Genomic DNA, 20,567 nt, shown 5'->3' with positions numbered 1-20,567 from the left:
AACATAAGTTCACTGATTATAACAATGTACCAGTCTAGAAGGGAGTGCTGACCATGGGTTAGGCTGTGTTTGTGAGATGCAAGGGGAATATGGAAACTACACTTTTCATTCAATTTTGCTGTGAACCAAAAGCTGCTCTTTAAGAAATTGTATTCTTTAAAAAAAAAAGGCCAGGGCAAAAGAAGAGATATTATTTTAGATGAATATAATGAAAAGACGTCCCCAAACTCAATTTCAACCTTATAAATCAAGTAGGTAGTTTCAAAAAGATAGATCCCAGCATTTAGACCAGCATTTCTAAAACTATATTCCATAAATGCCAGTTCCTAGGATGTCTAGGAATTCCTCAAAGAAAGTTTTGTGTTAAAATAAGTGTGGCAACAAATGGAAATGGAAAGAAAGACAAAGGAGGGGGATTAAGGGAAGGGAAATGGGATAAAATAAAATTAATTAAAAGAAAAAAGTAAGTGTGGCAAATGCTTGATTTTAGCTGGGATTATAGATGTGCACCACTGGATTATAGATGGGGATTATAGATGTGCCTGGTTTAAGAAGAGTGATCTCTCTCAAAAAGAACCATGTCTTTTTTTTCCCCCTGGTGCTGTGGACTGAACCCAGGGCCTTGCACATGTTAAGCTCAAGCACTGAGCTACATCCCTAGTCCTTTCAGATTATTTACTGGATATAGAAATTTTAAGAAAACATACAGCATCTTCCAAATTTTTTACCCATTTGTGCAAAGAGCACCTGCAGGGATTGGTTTTCCAAGGAAGACACCTTGAGAAAACAGAAGTTGACAGTCTGACAATAATCTTATCAATTCACAAGGTTTTAAAAACTGTCCAAAACAAAATCCGTGTTCCATATTCAATCTTGCGATGAAATATTCAACAGTCGTTCACATTTGTAAGTGATATAATAATTTAAAAAAAAAAGTCAGGGCCATAGCTCAGTGATAGAGTACTTGCCAAGCAGTTGTGAGGCCCTGGGTTCAACCTCCTGAATAGAAAAAAATGTTTCTTTTTTTTAAAAAAGGCTCTTATGTTCACTGACTTGGTTCAAATTCCTTAGCTAAGGAATTTGAAAAAAGAAAAAATTCAAGCAAAGATTTATTGTCCATGCTACCATATTGTCTGTGTTACTGGGTGGCAGACAGATAGGGATATTACTGGGTAGTGTGTATCCAGGGAACTTCCAAGTCACCTTAAAATCCTAGGAATCCTTTGTTCTGAAATATTTGAAAGATGCTAGGCTTCCCAAGGGAAAAAGTTGGGAAAAAACATGAACCAGTTGCAGCAAGATGAAAAGTTAACACTGTGGAGGTGGTAGAGATTATTTAGTCAAGTATTTGTACCAAGTACCTGTTTTGTTGGGTGCTGGGGAATTGAGGCCAGGGCCTCTTCCAAGCTATACCCCCAGCCCATACCAAGCATATTTTTGCCTTGTGTGTGTTCTTTCCTTCATAGAAGCAACTCAGCTACTTTGCCCCTACTCCCACTCAACACCTTACCTCTGTTGATACACCAGTTCACAATTTAACTTTGGGATATGAATCATTAATCTACCTTATCCGATGACCTCATTTTACAGAGAAGGAAACAGCTAAGTGTCAGATGGCAAGATTAAGCAGTGATAGGGATAAGCAGCTGAAAAAAAGTTTGCTCTTCAGAAGGACTTACCGGGTAGCCAACCTGAACAGGTCATCTACAGTGTCAGGGTGATTCTGGAGGCCATTCTGCTGTTCCAGGAGCTGAAAGGTGGGGAGGCACAGTGCCTAGAGCAGAACAGTGATTTTAAATGAAATGTTTATACATAAAAGTCCCAGCATCCAGATGTGCCAAACACTACAACAAATACAAAAAGAATAAAGGAAAGCATATAAAAAAAGAAAAAGATTGTGACAAGAGGCAGATCAGTAAGAAGAAATTTTTCCCAGTTGAAATAAAGTTTTTACATATGAAATCTACATTTCAGAAAAGGTTGAAGGCATATATTTCAGTTGATGAAAGTTGATAGATGTTTCATCAAAGTTTTAGAAACTTCTGAAAGCAAAGTTTTCAAAATTTCACAAGCAAAAGATGGATCTAGTCCATTAATGGAGTAGATGAAGTTTCCATAAAAATGAACTGTCAATTTTAAATGAAAAAATATCTTGAGGGGAAGGAGAGTATTTTAATTCCCTTATCTATTCTCTCCTCCAGGTGACCAGGAGGGAGAAAAGCAGTATTATCAGTAGTCTTCTCCAAATCCAATTGTGATTTATCCTAAAGCCTTCCCTGCTAAGTAAATTAGTTCACTGGCTCTTTCAGGCAAGAAATTAAAAATAAAATCATGCTTGGAAAAAAAAAATCATGCTTGAGCTTGGAGATCCTATATTTTAAATTCATTTGCTTTTCCTCCCTGACAAAACCACCCTACCACCAGAGGACATAAAGCAGGCAGTAACACCTAGAATAATTATTATACCCATGCACTCAATCTCTCTTTTCTCCCAAGCAGTTCTGTCCAGAAAACAACTAGCAAGTTTCTACCTCCCTGTTACTACGAAATAAACTATAAAATATAAAAGAGCAACAGAAATAAAGACATGGTGAAGAACACACTGCTAGGCCTTTAGACTCTAATTCTCCAGGCCTGATACATCTATTTTCCTCAAGACAAACATACCTGGAGCATGTCTAGTAGTCCCTGCCGACAGCCTTCTTCCATGCCATACTCATCCACAAGGATGCTGCCGAGGTACAGGAAACAGGAATGCTGATGTACATGGTACACATTTACCATCTCCCAAGGGAAAACAAAACAAAAATCATTTCAATCTTTCATCCTTCAGGTAGTGTCAACTTAGAAAGTTGTTTCCAGGAAGAAATTCAGAGATAGATCGGTCCCTTTGGTACCGGGGATCGAACTCAGGACCTTGCACTTGGGGAGCAGGCGTAGCGCCATTGAGCTAAATCCCAGGCCCAATCGGTCTCTTATCTTTAAAGTAATATGATGGTAAGCTTGTTGGTAATACGTTTTGAAACACAACATTTCTCAATAATTGTCAAGTTTTGTATTTAGAGTTCTTTTAAGCTTTTAACCTTTCCTCTTCCTTCCCTTTTTGCTCCTTTCTTTCATTCTCTTCTCCCACCCTCTTTTTCTCTCGGGGGGAGGGAGGGGGGGTACTCAACCCAGGATCTTCACACTGAGTTATATCCCCTTTTATTTTGAGACTGGGACTCACTAAATCACTAAATTGCCCAGGCTGGCCTTCAACTTGTGATCTTCCTACCTCAGTCTCCCAGACTGCTGTGATTTTAGGAAGCCTTTACATCTTTTACCTTCTTAAGATAATACTACTATGAGAGAGCTGCCTAGAAACTGGAACCTATTAGGGAGCTCATGTACTCTTCCCAAAACTCTAGCATAATATAGTTAAATTTCCCAACCTCTAACCGGGCGTGGTGGTGCATGCCTGTAATTCCAGCACTTAGAGGAGGCTGAGACAGGAGGATTCCTTCAAGTTCAATGCCAGCCTGAATTAGCGTGAGATCCTGTCTCAAAAAACATTAAAATGGGCCGGGGATTTAGCTCAGTGGTTCTGGCACCTGCCTCGCAAGCGCAAGGTCCTGAGTTTGATTCCCGGTACCAAAAAAAAAACATTAAAAAAAAAATTCCCAACCTCTAAAGGTTGTACTTATTTGTATTATAGATAAGTCTTATTTTTTTGGAAGCAAAACATTTATTGGTACATTTTAGAGATATATAATGATAACACTCATCATACGGAATTTGTACCTGTACATGACATATCTTATTTTTAACAGCATATATAGCCAGTGGAAACAAAAAAATCAAATGTATTCATCTTGGAGAACATTGAAAGGACAGTTTAAATTCTGAGTTTAATACCTTGTGTATTGATCTTATATAAATTCAACACTATGACCTTGGTGCAGGATGACAGAGTAACTGCTCTTTCATCAGCATATGGCACAGAATGAGCAGAAGACGAGAGCTCTACAAATGAATAATTTAAATCAGGGGTTGGCCAACCTTTTATAAAAGGGCACATAGTAAAAAAGGACACCTTACTTGGTTTTTCAGTCTTCTGACTAACTCAGCTTTGCCAGTGCAGCACAAAAATGGCTGGGAGGTAATACTTCAATGTGCTACATGGCAAAGTTTATGGCCTTGCTGAGGTTAATACTGAAACAAACTGCTTAGTGGTCTAAGCATAGGTATCTCATGTGGAATAATTCTAGATGTGAATACTTCATACAGCAAGTCACACCATCAATGTGCAATTTTTGGGGGGATACAATACTAGGGATTGAACTGAGGGCCTCACGCATGATGGGCAGGCACTCTACCACTGAGCTACATCCCTAGTCCTTATTTTTGAGATGGGGTCTCACTAAGTTGCTCAGGCTGGTCTTGAACTTGTGATCTTCCTGCCTGTACCTCCCAAGTAGCTGGAATTATTGGTATGTATTACTGTATCACATAGATCTTAATAATTAAAAGTCAAATTTATAGTTTGACAAATAAAAGATTCATGTAAAAAACAAATTATAATCAAGACAGAATAAAGTTTGACTTAGCACATTTTTTTCCCTAAGGAAATTAATATAAAAATGCTTCCCATTGGTATATAAGGGCTGAGCATGAGTCATTCTCTTCACATAATTTCACACTGGAATGTGTTGCTATTCACACTACCACTATACAGAAGACATTATAAGCTGTTTTCCCTTATAGACAACACATCAACCACAGGCACTTATCTCTTTCAAATATTTTTTTAGTTTGTATTTAATAAGTCAAAAGCATTAAACAAAAAGCATTCCATCAGCAAAGTTTTTGATCCAAAGGCTCCTATTTGAAATTCTGTGTGAATTCCTCTTGTGGAGAACTTACCTGTGTGACCAGTGGCTGCAGCAAGGCTGCAGATCCTTTGCCCACACAGCGAACAGCAAAGCGCAGGCACCTGCAACAACGCTCTACAATCCGATTATCAGCTCGGTGCTTATTTAGGGTCTCAGATAAAACTGGCCATATCTGAGTCAAAAGTGAAAAAGCACAAGAAAGAAAATAATCAACAACTAAGAGCTGAAAAGATGTTTCTAAGTTGGTGACACTTGATTTAGCTTTAAATAATTTGGATAAAACTTTCTCTACAGGAATATGCATGCTCTGATTCTGGCCAGTTTGTGTAAAATATACTACTCATCACTAAAACCCAATCACTGCTTAAAAGAAACTACACAACTCTCTAAAAGAGGCAAAACGTGTCTGCATTTGTTTTTGTTTTTGGTACTGGGGATCGAGCTAAATCCCCGGTCCAGCAAAACATGTCTAAATAAAAGGCAGATACACATCTTCTTAAACTTCAGAGTCCATGAAGGAGGATGAATATAATGAATTATAGGGGAAGAGATACTTAAAAATAGTTCTGGGAAGGTGGAAGACTTGGACAGAAGGACTCGGGTTAAGGAAATGGAACACTTTAGTATTTATATAACTTACCACCTGAAGTCTAAAAAAGTACTTCTCAAAACCATTACCCTTGTTCCTCAGATTATTCTTAGTGAAAAAAGCGTAAGGGAAGTATGTTATTAGTGGGGAAAGAAGTGACTAGCTTTGTCAAAAACATTCTGCTAGTCTTCCCTACCACACATGAGGCCTTGGTTTTGATCTCTATCACCACAAAAAGGCAAAAAAAAATTTTTGCTAGGATTTATCATGCCGTCTGGGTCACACACAGTTAATCTATACTTCTTTGGCCTTTCAGTGCCATTTCCCTACAGCCTGTTTTGTTATCAAATCTAAAATCAAAAACATTTGGATGTCTGTCCTTCATTTCATTGAAATTGAAACTGTATCAACAATTAGAAACTCCCCATCAACCTGGAAGACAGTACCTTCGAAACCCAGTTACCCAAAGCCTTGTAAGGAAAAGAAGAAAGCCTTGATTCCACAGGCATCCACTAGCACTTACTTCCTGTATGACTTTTTGGCATGGATGAGTCTGTCCATTTTCCACAATGGGATTGGTGTGTCTGGGAAAAGACAAGGAGTCACAGTAGTAAAAAAAAGAGCAGTTTCATTGAGGACCCAGAATGCTGATCCCTGCTTGCTTACTTAATATTAACTGTTAACATAGAATGAAAACCAGATGATAGAATCATTTACTTTACATCAACATCTTTTCCTCTTATTCCAATTACACAAAAACAAGCACATACTTTGAATTATCCTATCACTTTTTGCCACCATTAAGTCACTTTCACTAGAACATGCAACTTCTATCCAACTCTGGTTACATGAACTATAAGGAACTACTTTTCCACTCTTCCTACTTTTTTCCATTTCCCCTCTTTGTAAACCTAAATATGTAGTTTCTTCCAAGTTAATAAAAAACTATAAACAAGCTCTATGACTCCATCATGAGAAACCAAGTACTGTTCCATTCCTACTATTAAGAAACATAAAGCTTTAGGAACTGTAGTCTACCACTGCTGTTTATCATAGTTCTATTCTGAATTCAATGATACACAATATAGACCCACCTGTAGTTATGTCAAATCCAACTCCTCTGTCTAGTTCTAGAGCCCACTAACTTGAGGAAAAGCAGCCAGAAAACTACATGATTAACTACTAACCTCAAGCTACTCTTCAATTTTAAAAAGCTCAACAGTAACTTAATAAAAATCTAATTTTCTTGGGCCAGGGATTTAGCTCAGTAGCATCATGCCTGCCTCACCAAGTGCAAGGTCGAGTTTGACCCCCAGTACCAAAAAAAAAAAAAAAAAAAAATCTAATTCTCTTTAAGCATTTATATCTACTGCAAATTTCTTTTTATTTACTGTGAGGTAAGAGTTATTGTTAACAGGCTCTCAGAATAGCATGTGACAGGGTCCTCCTAATTATATAAATTAAGGAAAGCATTGCACCAACCCAGATTTGTTGACAATATCTAATAAATGAAAACAATGTTTTAACTTAACCCTCACAGGGTTCTATGCAACCATTACTCTATTTACTCAGCTCTGGTTACACTTATGGGTCTCACAAATTTATAAATATATAATATAGTCAGGTACATATTTTGACACTGTCACTCAAGTGCCTTTTTAATCATTGGCTCCTCTTGACTTCAAAGAGTAATTTCACCTGATCATTGAGGACAATTCATTAATATTCTCTCTCTCTCTCCTAGATATAGATGATAGATAGATAGATATATCAATGGCTCTGAAAGTGTAGTGTCTGGAACATCATGTAGCATCACTTTGGAACTTACTGGAAATACAACTTTTCAGGTCTTACCCAAGATCCAAAGAATCAGAATCTTAAGAGCTGGTCTCTAGCAACCTGTGTTTTAATAAACTCTACAGGTGATTCTAATACATGCTAAAGTGTGAGAATCACTGAAATAGAGATTGAAAGAATCAATTATATTTTTAAAAGTTCTTTACAAGTATCTACCAAGAATGAATTCTTAGAATTTGCCTTTGCTCCACAACTTTAGGTAAGTTTCATCTGAGTTTCAATCCAACCGAGGAATCCAGAGTCTCTCTTCTTACCTAAATATCACTGCCAGGCGATCTAAGAACACAGTAGGATCTGAAGATATGCCATTGCTGGGCTCCTGAGACAACAGCTAAAGAAACAAACAATGACTCCCAGTGGTCACATGTGCAAGTTAGCAAACACAACAACCACAACATCCATCTTCATACATCAATCTTTGTCTCTATCTCTGCCATTTCCTTATAATAAGATTCTACAAATTACTTAAGTGGTACAAATTTTAATCTGTATTGTCAAATTACTTTTCTCCATCTTATTGTATCCTGGCCAAGAGTGCATATTATACATTTTACTATCTGATTACAAGAGTAGAAAATAGTATCATTTGATTTTTTCCCATTTATTTAAATTATGATTAAGCCGGGGATTTAGCTCAGTAGTTTCGCTGCCTGCTATGCAAACCACAAAGACCCGAGTTTGATCCCCGGTACCAAAAAATAAATAAATAAATAAATAAATAACGATTAAGATATTAGCATTATATATAAGGCTTTAAATTTATTACATCTTTAAACAAGATGCCTCTAATTTTTTTTTGCTACAATTTCTTAGATACTCTTATCAGTTTATCATTAAAGATGAACTTTAGAATCATCATATAATGTTCTAAAAATCCCATTGGTATGTCTACTATTATTGCACTAAAAATATAATTGGGATGAACTGACATCTTAAAATAGTCTTTAAGGGGCCGGGGATTTAGCTCAGTGGTTCTGCCGCCTGCCTCACAAGCGCAAGGACCCAAGTTCGATTCCCGGTACCAAAAAAAAAAAAAAAAAATTGTCTTTAAGGAAATATAGTAGATTTTTTAATCTTCTTTTTTGGTGGTGGTACTGAGGATTGAAATCAGGGTATTCACACTGAGCTACATCCCCAACTCTTTTTATTTTGTAATTGTGAGACAGGGTCTTGCTAAGAAACTAAGTTGCCCAGGGTGGGCTCAAACTTGTGAGCCTCTTGCCTCAGCCTCCCAGAGTGCTGTCACTAGATGTATGTACTACCACACCCAACAAGGTTATGGTCTTTTCTCATTTACCTTCTGATTGGTTATTTTACTGATTCTGCAATACAGTCAAGTGCTGTATAAGCAATGTTTTGGTCAATGAAGGACCATATAATTAATGGTGGTCCCAAAAGATTATAATGGAGCTGAAGAATTCCTTTCACCTAATGACTTCATAGTTGTCCTAATAGTAGAGTGTACTCTACTGTTGTGCCTGTAATGCTGGTGTAAACAAACCAACTGTGTTGTTAGCGGTATAAGAGCATGTACTTACAATCATGTACAGTACGTAATATCTGATAATAAGTGACTTACTGGTTTATGTATTTATCACTACTTTTTAATCATTATTTTAAAGTGTGCTTCTACTTAAAAGAAGAAGCTTACTGTAAAACAGTATGCTGCAGTATGCTGGAAGCAGCCTCCTACATCTCATGACTGCATCAAGAGGCCACATAAAAGTGCCTGACTTATACCATCTGGGTTTGTGTGAGTACACTCTAATGTTTGCACAACTACAAAACTGCCTACCAATTAATTTCTCAGAATGTATCCCTGTCATAAAGGGAAACATGATTGTACTTTTTCTTTGTATGTACCTACTTTGACAGACTAATTTTAGTAACTTCTCAGTTCATTCTCTTGGCTTTTCTAGGTAGATGAAAGATAATATGTAAATAAGAAATTTTGTCTCTTTCCTTTCAGCACTGAACTTCTTAAATTTGTTTCATTCCTTACTTAACTGGACTTACCTTTTTCAATGCCATAACCTGAACAGAACATAATTCGCTAAGACATTCAGTAATCTTATCCAAAGGTAATCTGGCTAAGACGAGTGCTGTCCCTAAAATAAAGGAAGATGAAAATGAAGAAAATAAAACCTAAATTAAGGTAATTCAATTAATTGGGCTACACCATACAGGTTAACAGAAAAAGTTGATTGGCTCCATTTTTAAAAGGATTAGCACTATTTCTAAAATTATTCTGTTATTTATGGTTGTTTTTTTCTTTGGCTTAGAAGACTAGAGTCTGAGTTTCACACTGGCATTTACAAACAAAATATTATTTCTTTTTAGCAGTCTATTGGTTTAAAGATGTTTTAACATGCCTCTCTTCCAGTTATTCAAAGACTTTACAAATCATCTTTACAAAGCTAATGCCAAAGCTATTTTTATACACCACAATGCAATGTTTCTCTTCCTTCCCAGAGATTTTGACTTAGTGGATCAGGAAGAGCCTTTGTTTTGATAAGCACCCGTGGCAATTCTTATCAGAGAAGTCTGAGAAATACAGACATTATTCTTTTAGGAAGAATGAACCAAAGTCAAAGATTTCACTGTCATCTACTGTACAGTCTCCTTAGACTCAGTTTCTTCTCTATGAGATAAGTAATTTGAGTAGAAAGTTAACAATCAAGTTTGCCTGTTTTTTAAGAAATATTTATAAAAGTCTCTCTCCTCTTCTCCCCAAATAAATTCTTAACTTGGAACTCAATAGGTTAAAAAAAAGACATTAGGTTCAAGTGGCCCTTATCACTCAGCCTTCCCCTGGTTGTAATCCCCTATCTATCCCCACCAACCACTCCCCAGATCCAAAGATTACATATCAGCCAACTGTTCTTCCACGTTAAAAAAAAAAAAAACCAAGAAAACACTCAACTGTGATTTTTTTTCATCTTAAATTTCATTCAACAGAATAACTGATCCCTAAAATTGAATAAAAAAACCAAGTGACTTCTTTCTGGCAGTCTATAATCTAGAGATGAGTTAGACTTTAAAACGGGGGGAATTCCTAGCTTAAATATGATTTTCTTTTAAATTCATTTTTACTGAAAACACTAACACAGATCATATCACCTGATCCTTTACTTGCTATACTCAAACCCTCTCTAATTTGCCAGCTAGAAGGATTTCACTACCTCAAGGACACCCCAATCCGTCTTCAGAAAGTTTGGCTAGAAAGAATTTTCTTTGTAGGAGCCAGTATGTGCTTCCCTACAAAGAGCGAAGAAGTGAATACTCACAAAATAAGTAGGATCCCTTTTTTATAAAATAATCTTCTAAATGTTTTCTTTAGTCTCTGCTGTAATTCTTCCAATTTAAAAAGCAACTATGTTTAGTTCAAATGTATTGTCTCCACACAAAATCTAAATCTGTGCTATGCATACAAATGCAGGACATAGTTGTTGTGTTTTTTTTGGTACCGGGGATCAAACTCAGGACCTTCCACTTGCAAGGCAGGCAGTGGAACCACTGAGCTAAAGCCCCTGCCTTAAATTCTTTTACTGGTACATTTTAGGTATACAATACGTTTACATTTATCATTGGGTGCTTGTACCTGTACATGAAGTATATTGGTTCTTATTTTTTCCCCATTCTCTGTGCTCCCTTCACCCCAGGCACACATAGTTTAATACCCTCCTAAGTGGAAAAGGCATCTTCACCATTACTATGTAAATTACAACTGAAAACCTGCAACATGGTTTATGTAAGATAACCTGAAGCAGTGGAATACAGGAGACTGTTATTAGTCAACATCTTAATTAAATACCTTTTAACAAGCCCACAGCAGCTTCTGGAGATAACATGAAGGAGTCAAGGGATCGGGCAATCTCTAGGAGTCCATTAAAGTGCTGAGCCATGTGATCTCGGCAGACAGAGCAAATGTTATGAATGGCTTTAGCTGCAGCAGAAGCCAGGGGCTTTTCACACAGGCCTTTCATCAAATAGCCCAACACAGGGTCTAAGGAGTAAAGCCAAATACAGATTACATATATGGAACTCAAGAAAAACTAGTTTGTTAGAATAGAGGTTTGTACTTTTTTTTTTAAGGTAAAAGAACCCTTTAAAAAATATTTACAGAATCTCCAATATAAAACGTAAAAATAGAGCTGATCTTGCTGACATAGTGCCAGGTACCCTTGACCCCTGTCTATTTTACCTCACATTTCTTCCCTCATGGTGGTCCACTGTCCCTTCTAACCTACTGATTCATGGACACAGTTTGAAAACCACTGACTTAAGTATTTAGATGGCCATCTAATTATTAAAAATGTAGTACTGTAAGAATACAAAACTCAGAGAGTGACCATTATACCCAGAGATCAATCACTAGGTAAAATAGCCTATACCAGTGGTGGCAAACCTCCGGCATGTGTGTCACGGTGGACTGTTCCTATCATTGAAAGCTCTAAAAGGTTTGCCATCACTGGCCTACACTAATGAGAATAGGGCCGGAGATCTAGCTCAGTGGTTCCGCCGCCTGCCTTGCAAGTGCAAGGACCAGAGTTTGATACCCGGTTCAAAAGTAAAAAAAAAATACACTAATGAGGACAATGATAGTTATCTAAATCTGACATTTTATATTTGCTTCTTTCTAGTTACAAAAGGCCTTAAAAACATGCAGACAAATCTTTATCACATCTAGATGAATTAATTCAGTTTTAATTTTACCAAATATAAATGTTCCAAGAAAGTTGATTGAAAAGGTGAATTTTTTTTGAAAAGGTAAAATTCTATAAAGTTCCAATCCTTTTACCTTCCTTCAGAAAAATCACAATTTTTTGATAGAAAAAGCTATAAGAATACCATGACTGTATTTTAGAATAACCGTGTAATAAACATGAAGAAAACTGAAGAAAGTAAAAGAATACAGTCTTAAGGCCCACTTCAAACCATTTATCTTCATTTTTGGTCTAACAATCAATACAGTGCACCAACCCAGCACAGCTTTTTCCATTCTTAAACATCCCAAGCCTCTTTAGCGTAAAACTCTCAGGAGACCTAGAATCTGGAACATAGCTCAACAACGAACACTGAAGACTCTGCTGGTTCTCAAACTGAGTATTTGTGGTTTTGGCTATTTTAGAGTATGAACAGCAATTCACTGCTGAGGTATAAATCTGAATGAGACAATGCAAGGGTACTGAATGGGAATTTTGCAGTTCAACCTACCTTTGCTGTTTACTAGACATGAACAGAAGACATTAAGCCAAAACAAACAGGCTGAGTGCAGTGGTATTGCCTATAAACATAGCTACTTGGGAGGCTGGGATGAGAGGATCATTTGAGCCCAGGAGCTTGAGATCAGCCTGGGCAAACAGTGAGAATCCTTCCCCATATCAAACAATAAACAAACAAATTCACTTTTATTTCCCTGTGAAAAAGTGATTCAAAATCAATGCCAAGGTAGTAGAGGTACTTGCCTCACATGTGCAAGGCCCTGGGGTTTAATCCCTAGCACCACCACCAAAAAAAATAAAAAAGAAGTTGGAGCAAATAATGGAAGTGAAAAGATCCAAGAACTAGAAAACAGGCATTTTGAAAACATTTTGAAATAGCACATTCAACTTGAAAAGTGGCTCAATTTTGATGTGAGCAGGTCTACCATATGCTCTCTATCTAGAAATGAAAAAAAAAAATAATCAAACTTGAGGATGTAATATTATTCACAAATTTTAGGATTCTTAAATTCTCAGAATGCATCTCTCCCTGTTAGGTGCTTGATGTGATCCCTCTATATCTGTATCTATATATGTCTATATTTGTATCAGTCACTCTGGTTAAGTAATTAATTTTCTTTGGGTCTCAGAGCCCATATCTGTAAAATTAGTTAGGATAACTAATTACTAATTTTACCTTCAATTCTAAAGTTGTTTTATATGACCCTTATTTTTTCAAGTCAAAAGGGGCAACCAGAGTTAATGTTAACTCAACACTCTTAATCTTAATTTGCATTTATCTTGTTTTGAATAATTCTTAATACGAGAATCAAATGATTTCCCCATCTGTATATAATCTTTCAAAGGTTCTTCTCCCAGATCAATTAGAAAGGTCCCCTCAACTAAGCAACTTAAAACATACTTACTGTTAAGTGCCTACAAACATTCTACCTATCAAAAAACCAAAACAAAGGGTGGAAAAAGCAAAAGTAAAAGAGAAGAAAATCAGAAAAACCAGAAGCAGCAGCAACAGAGGGGAGAATACACACATACCAAGGAACTGAGGATTTCGATCAACCACTTCACTCATTTCTCCAACCAACTCAATGCTAGTATATCGCACAGCTGTATGTACAGTCTCTGGGAGACGGACAACTCCTTCTAGAACTTCCACAAGTGTTGGGTTGTTCTCCCTGAGTACAGAAAGCAAGTATTTACAATTACTGACTTCAGAGGTTATGTTTTGGCTAAATAACAGGCTGTAGTGAAACATCACATTGCTAAAAGACTCCTTTCCAAATAAAAACCATTCAAATAAAAAAAATTTTTTAATACCAGGTGTGAATGTTTTTCAAATCCTTAAGGAAGGAGAAAAGACAGAAATGAAAGATGTCATTGTTTTGGGAGAAGTATATTGCTCCCTCATCTTCTGAATGCCAGGAAATTGTCTAAGGACTCATCAGGTTGTCAAAGAGACGTTCTTCCATTAGAAGAGGCAGAAATTTACTGGGAATAAATGTCTTCTTGTAAAAAAAGTCTATTCCATTTATTCCAAAATCTATGGCACCTAGAACAGTGCCTGGCACATAGTGGGCACTCAATAAATATTGCTGAATGGCTAAATCAATGAATAACTTTCATAGTCCATTTTTCTATTAGTTGTTATTCTCCAAAAGATTTCTTATAGCTGGATACTGTAAACTTTAAGACCAGAAAAGTATGGGTAGACCAGCTCACTAACTGAAAGAACAAGGAAACTAGCTGTAGGAATAGACTAAGGTGTCCTGATTGGGACACGAGGGAAAAATAAAATTAAACAAGCACTTTCCACAGCTCTATGAATTTATCCCACTATCAAATTATAATTGAAGTTCTTTTAAACAGAGTGGAGGATGCCTCCAAAGAGACAGAACTTAATCCAGAAATGAAGATGTTTAAAATGTAAATAATATCCTGGATTAGCACAAGAGCACCCCCTGCCAATAACTAGGTCTATTGAGTCCTTTCAACGTACTAAAAAAAATTGTAATCATGCAATTGGCTTGACATGCAAAAAAAAAACAAAAAAACAAAAAAAAAGATAGAAAATCTTGTCTTATTAATGCCTTTTGTTTCCTCTGGACACTAAGCCAATTACTGAAGACTATTTACCCATCCTTTTTTTTGGGGGACCGGGGATTGAACTCAGGACCTTGTGCTTGCAAAACAGGCGGCAGAACCACTGAGCTAAATCCCCGGCCTCCTACCCATTCTTTTTTAAACTAATACTTTTCAGATTTTTTTGTTTTGTTTTGAGATAGGGTCTTGTTATACAGTTCAGGCTGGTCTTGAACTCACTATGGAGACCAGGCTGACCTCAAACCTCCTGCCTCAGCCTCCCGAGTACTGAAGTTACAGTTGTGGACCACCACACCTGGCATTACTAATTTTAATAACCTTCAGACTGTCACAGAAGGTTCCCAAGACACCAAAATAGGTTCAAAAGCAAACAGTGTATACTATGTAATTTAGGACCAGAATTTCTTAATAGAGGAAAATAAACCTCAACTCTTTGAATATTTATTGGATTAGAAACAACAGAAAATCTTATTGACTAAACCCAGAAAAGCAACTGAGAAAGAAGCACTGTGCTTTTAATAAATATCTGTCTTAACCATCTTTCCAATTAAGGCCTTGAATAAAGAGCTTGATTAAAGATTATGTGATCAAAATACAAGCTAATGATATTAATATCAATGTATAAATTCATGACACAAAGAAAATTCTGCCTTTAAGGATTCATATCACAAACAGAATTTCTATGGTAAGCAATTAAAAATAAAATTTAATATGAAATTTTTCAATGGCAATAAAAATAACTGCCCTTTAGATTTTGCCTCTTTCAGGTGAAATGGGTCTATGCCTTGCTTCTCTGAAATTCACAAATGATTCTCTAAGAAAAAAATGGAAACAATATAATTAAATATTGTTTAATACTGATAACTAAGGTCACAAAATCAGGAGACTCAAATTAGTATCTGTTCAATTACTTTTAAACAAGTACCAACAATTTAATACTCTAACAAATTCTTGATCATACCTACTTTGAAATGGGAGCCTCGGTTGGAAAAATAGATCAGCATTCTATTCCTAGCATAAAAGTAATTTTAACTCTAGGAAATATGGATAAAACATGGCATAAGCAATACAGGCCAACCACAACAAGACTCTAGAAGTCAGAAGACTACAGAGCACTATAGAAGTAACACATTCTAAGAGTTTCCGATCATACTGCATATAAGAGAAAAATGGTGTAATATTCCTTCCTTTAGATATTTAGAGTTCTCAGCAAAAGACTTAGACACTCACGGATCAACACTCTTTGCTATAGCAGCCATGATAAAGAGAACCGCTTCTGTCACCTCCCAGGGTGGGTTGCCTTCTTTCAGAGTAGAATATAACTAGAGAAGAAGAGGTGGATTATGGATCCATTAAAAGGAAAATAATTCCAAAGCAAACAAAAATAAAAAATCCTGGCAGTTAGAAGAAATCCAGCTCCTTGTTTCTAAATCTCATTATCTCTTAGAGCCACGCAAGAATATTATTTTCATTTTTCACATCCTCATTAACTAGAAGTAACAATTATTTTAATGTTTGAAATAAATCCATTTAGATCCTGTAGAATTTATCAAGATTATCATATGCCCCCAGAAAAATGAATATTATGGGAAAAACAAAACGTATTATACAAGTCTTTTTCCCGGTCCTAACAGCTGATAAATACAGAAACACACTTAAAATGGGGACAAAATGTAAATCCTCTGTATCTTTATTTTTCTATTGTTTTAACTATTTGTCTGCATCAATATGAGTAGTACAGGATAAATTCCATTAAAAGCATCTACTTAGAAGCATATACAAGCAGAATTTATTTTAAACAAAAGAGACACCTAGTCTTGTTAGAGTACATCCACCAACACGAAAATCACCTGAAGTTATGCTAATGCCAAGTGATGCTGAATAATGATGACTGCAACTGTCTGTCAGGAAAACCACAGAACTATAAATCTGGTATCATTATTTCTGGGATAAAACTATACAGGGTAGAAAAAGGAAATGCTAAATAACCAGAAGAGTTGACAAGAGTTAGTATAAAATTATTAAAGCAAGGAAATTTGCCTATTTTTCCTGGCTAGGAATTCCCTATAAGCATCCTGGAGGGTTCAGTGCCTAACTATCATCTTCCACTCCAGCTGCACAAGTGGAAAAGCTGTCACTAGCAAGTGCAACAGACTAAACCATAACTGAATTATCCATGGACTGTAATTGGGTTGTTAGACTCTAAGTAAACATAGCTACTATATGCCAGGCAATGTGGTAGGAACCTGTATATCTATAACCCATTTAGCCACTGAACTTGAAGAAAAGAAATGGAACATTTACAGAAGGCATAGAGGTGAACACAATTTAAGGTGATCAGTACAACTGGCTGGAGAATCTCCATATGAGCTTACCTGAGCAAAACATTCCATAGACCCAATCAAGAAAATCAAGTCCTTTACCAAGTCTGATACCCTCATTCGAAACTCCCCAAAGTCATCTGTTTCCTCAGGAACCCCCTCCTGAAATTCAGAATCAGGTAATATTTATTTTAAACTCACTGAAGCTTTCAATGACTACTATAAAATCAACAGAAGAAAATGTCATTAAGCAGTTATATCCCAATGAACCAAAGTTGCCTAAATCACAGGATATTTTACTATAGATAGGGGAATGGGTCTCCTAAATAGTTCTCTACCTTTACTATGAGAAATTTTTCAGTTTATATGTGTGCATGGTTTATCTTTCCAAGCTATACCTCTTTTATGTGTGGAAAAATGTGCGGTGGTAGAAGTGAGAAGCAGCCTGGAAAAAGTGGTAAATTAAGAATTACAAGCCTATCTAGGGAGGGTCCACTCTTTAGTAATGAACAAGTCTCTGAAGCTTTATTGTTCAAAATCTTCCAAATCAACCATTATCACAATAATTTCCAATATAAAACAGAATTATAAACTTTAAATCTTTCCTATCACAACATACTTAATGTAAGTAAAGAGTTGGCAATTAATTTTCAGATAGTTAAGGACCTATATGAGAATCTTAGGCTATGGAAAAAGCCCTTAGTACTCTTAAGAACTGATCTGCTTCAACCTTCTTACTTTAATATGAAAAAAGTTAAGGTCAGGGTATATTGAGGGAATGACGGCTGTATCAGATGAAATCATGGATAAAATTATAAAGCACTAACAAGTATAAAAAAATACCTGCCAGGGAAATGGTATCACTGAACTAGCAAAAGATAAAGAGGATCAAATAGATAGATAGAATCATTTAAACCAGAGCAGCTCTACTTTTACTTACATGTTAAAAGTAAAATGGAAAAATAGGATTTGTTTTGTTCTGTTTTGAGACAGGGTCTCAAAAACCTGTAGCTCAGCCTGGCCTTGAACTCACTATGTAGCCCAGGCTGGCCTCAAACTCATGTCAATCCTCCTCCCTCAGCCTCCTGAGTGCTGGGATTATAGGCAAGATAGGATTCTTTAGTTTAAAAAAAAGGCGGTTTGAAAACCACTTGACTAGGTCATCACTAAGATTCCAAAGAGATACAAAATGCCATGACTGAAACATAATACTAACATTCAAATTAAGACGATAGCATGTCAGATTTATTTGTAAGCAATTAAATTTGCTCCAGGTCCTAGATTTAACCAAAGGATGAAATAAATGAGGCAAAATTTGAAGAAACCAAGAATGAAGGTTGAAGGTTTTGCAATGGACTTCTAAAATAAAATTTCTAGAAATTGCTTTTCTTCAAAGCAAATGGATTATTTCTACATTTTTTAAAATTATGAAATCAGTATAAATATAAAGAAAGATATATAAGTAGAGGGGGGAACCATATGTAATTTTCAACATCTTCACATAAGTATTTCACTTTTGTATTAGTTTTAATTTAAACATATATATTACACTATTAAAAAAATTCTATTCTGATTTTTCTAACTCAACTATTACTATGTCGGTAGTCATTATTTTTAATTGATAATGGTTCACCAAGGTGCTAGATCATAATTTATGTCATTCTGCTTATACTATTTTTTTTTCCCCATTAACTTTATTGGTACATTTTAGGTATACAATACAGTTACATTCATCATTGGGATCTTGTACCATTACATGAGTCTCTTGGTTCTTATTTTTTTTCCCCCTTCCCTTGCCCTCCCTTCACCCCCTCCACCCTTCCCTATTTGCAAAGACCTTGTTCCTCTTCTCATATTTTTTCCTTTCCCTTTTTTCCCTTCCCCTACCCCTCCCAATTCCCCTGCTCTTTTAGACCTTTTCTTCCTGTTACACAATATCAGTTATACACTTTTTAAATTACAATATTAAGATCTAGGAGACATTACCACAGATCTTACAGAATTTAAAAGGATATAGAAAGCATATTACAAAAATCTTTTTTGAAATAAATTTGATAACTTCTAAGAAGTAACTTAGAAGACAAATTAATGAAACTAACTCTGGAGGAAATATAAAATTTGAATAGCACCTATTAAAGAAAGTATATTCCTAGCTTGAAAATCTACCTATATGACAACAGCAGGCTCATAAACATTTTAATTGATAAATTACATCAAACAAAGCAGAAAAAAGAAGGAACACTTCTCCCCTCATTTTAGGAACTCAACATTGTGCTAATCCTAAAATTGGATAAAGATAATAGAAGAAAAAAGTATGAACATAGATAGAAATTTGTTTAACAAAACAAACTATTAGAAATCAGATCTGGCAGGATGTAGAAAGTGGTTTTGTTATAGGGATGGCAGTGTTGGTTCAGCATTGGAAGATCCACCCCCAAAAGTCATCATTTTAACAGAGGAAAGGAAAAAGCCATATGAATCTGTCACTAGTTGGAGAAAAAGTATTGGACCAAATTCTACAGCTGTTCATGGTAAAAGCTATCAGGAGACTAGAAGTAGAACAGAAACTTCTCAACAAATTAAAGGCATGTACTCCATACTTCCAGCGAGAATGCCTTGTATGAATGGAGAAGATACAATGCTTTCTCCTTAAGGTGGGGAACAAGGGCAGATATGCTTACTCTTTATCTGTCCATTAAACTTTGAAACCTAGTCCCTACCAAAATAGTCTGGCAATAAAATGACACAACTAGGATAGGACTGGCACGGCAGAAGCAAAATCTTTATATGTAGATGAAATGATCATCTACAGAGAAAATACTAAGAAATCTCTAGGAGCCCCTAGGACTTGTGCTTGAATTTAGCAGGATTAGAAAACACAAGGTATATATAAAAATTCAGGTCTGTGTATACTTGCTATAAATCAAGAACTGGATATTGAAATTTAAAAGTTATGTAGGAGTACAAAGGACCCAGAAAAGCCAAAAACAAAAACAGTGTTGGAAGACGTTTAGCACCCAATTTTAAGACTTCTTCTAAAGCTACAGTAATCAAGGCAGTGTTGGTGTAAGGAAAGACATATACATCATTTGAATAAAACAGAGAATCTAGAAATAGAACCACACATATATGGTCCACTGAGTTTTGAAAGATTATTTAACAGCATAGAATATAAACTTGATTCAAGAGCCGAGGAAGAGATAGTGTCTTCAGCAAATGGCACTAGAACACCTGGTATCCGTATATAAAAAATTAACCTCAACCCTTTTTTTTCCATACATGAAAATAACTTGAAGGGATCTATGAACTTAAATAAGAAAGCCTAAAAGTATAAAACATTAAGAAGAAATTATAAGGGAAAATATTTATGAATTCAGGGTAGGCAAGAACTACCTAGGATACAAAAAACATGATGTATAAAAGAAAAAAATTGATGAGATTCCATCAAAATTTAGAACTTTAAATGACATCATTAAAATGAAAAGTAGTCCTTAAACAGACCATATTTACAATGCATATAACCTATGACCAGAATATATAAAGAATTCTTAGAGCTCATTAATAGACAACCCAATTAAAATGTAGACATAAGAAGATGATAAATAGC

General features: G+C 35.8%; 1 protein-coding gene across 2 annotated transcripts in view; it reads right to left on the bottom strand.

Moving 5' to 3' along the window:
- Tnpo3 (transportin 3) overlaps positions 1–20,567 on the bottom strand; it is a 91,993-nt gene that overhangs the window by 20,296 nt on the left and 51,130 nt on the right. For both annotated transcript variants that reach the window (XM_004856367.3, XM_004856368.3), the window contains 10 exons: positions 17,015–17,122; positions 15,870–15,961; positions 13,575–13,714; positions 11,132–11,323; positions 9,334–9,425; positions 7,572–7,648; positions 5,984–6,044; positions 4,903–5,043; positions 2,668–2,784; positions 1,680–1,774 (listed from right to left, as the gene is read on the bottom strand). In XM_004856367.3, the coding sequence (XP_004856424.1) occupies positions 1,680–1,774; positions 2,668–2,784; positions 4,903–5,043; positions 5,984–6,044; positions 7,572–7,648; positions 9,334–9,425; positions 11,132–11,323; positions 13,575–13,714; positions 15,870–15,961; positions 17,015–17,122 (1,115 nt within the window). The remainder of the gene's footprint in view (positions 1–1,679; positions 1,775–2,667; positions 2,785–4,902; positions 5,044–5,983; positions 6,045–7,571; positions 7,649–9,333; positions 9,426–11,131; positions 11,324–13,574; positions 13,715–15,869; positions 15,962–17,014; positions 17,123–20,567) is intronic.

Source organism: Heterocephalus glaber, unplaced genomic scaffold, assembly GCF_053883595.1.
Source record: "Heterocephalus glaber isolate CG9 unplaced genomic scaffold, H.glaber_assembly_v1.0 deba00000546, whole genome shotgun sequence".
In the NCBI taxonomy this organism is placed as follows: Eukaryota; Metazoa; Chordata; class Mammalia; order Rodentia; family Bathyergidae; genus Heterocephalus; species Heterocephalus glaber.
This window is presented reverse-complemented; position numbering and strand designations above follow the sequence as displayed.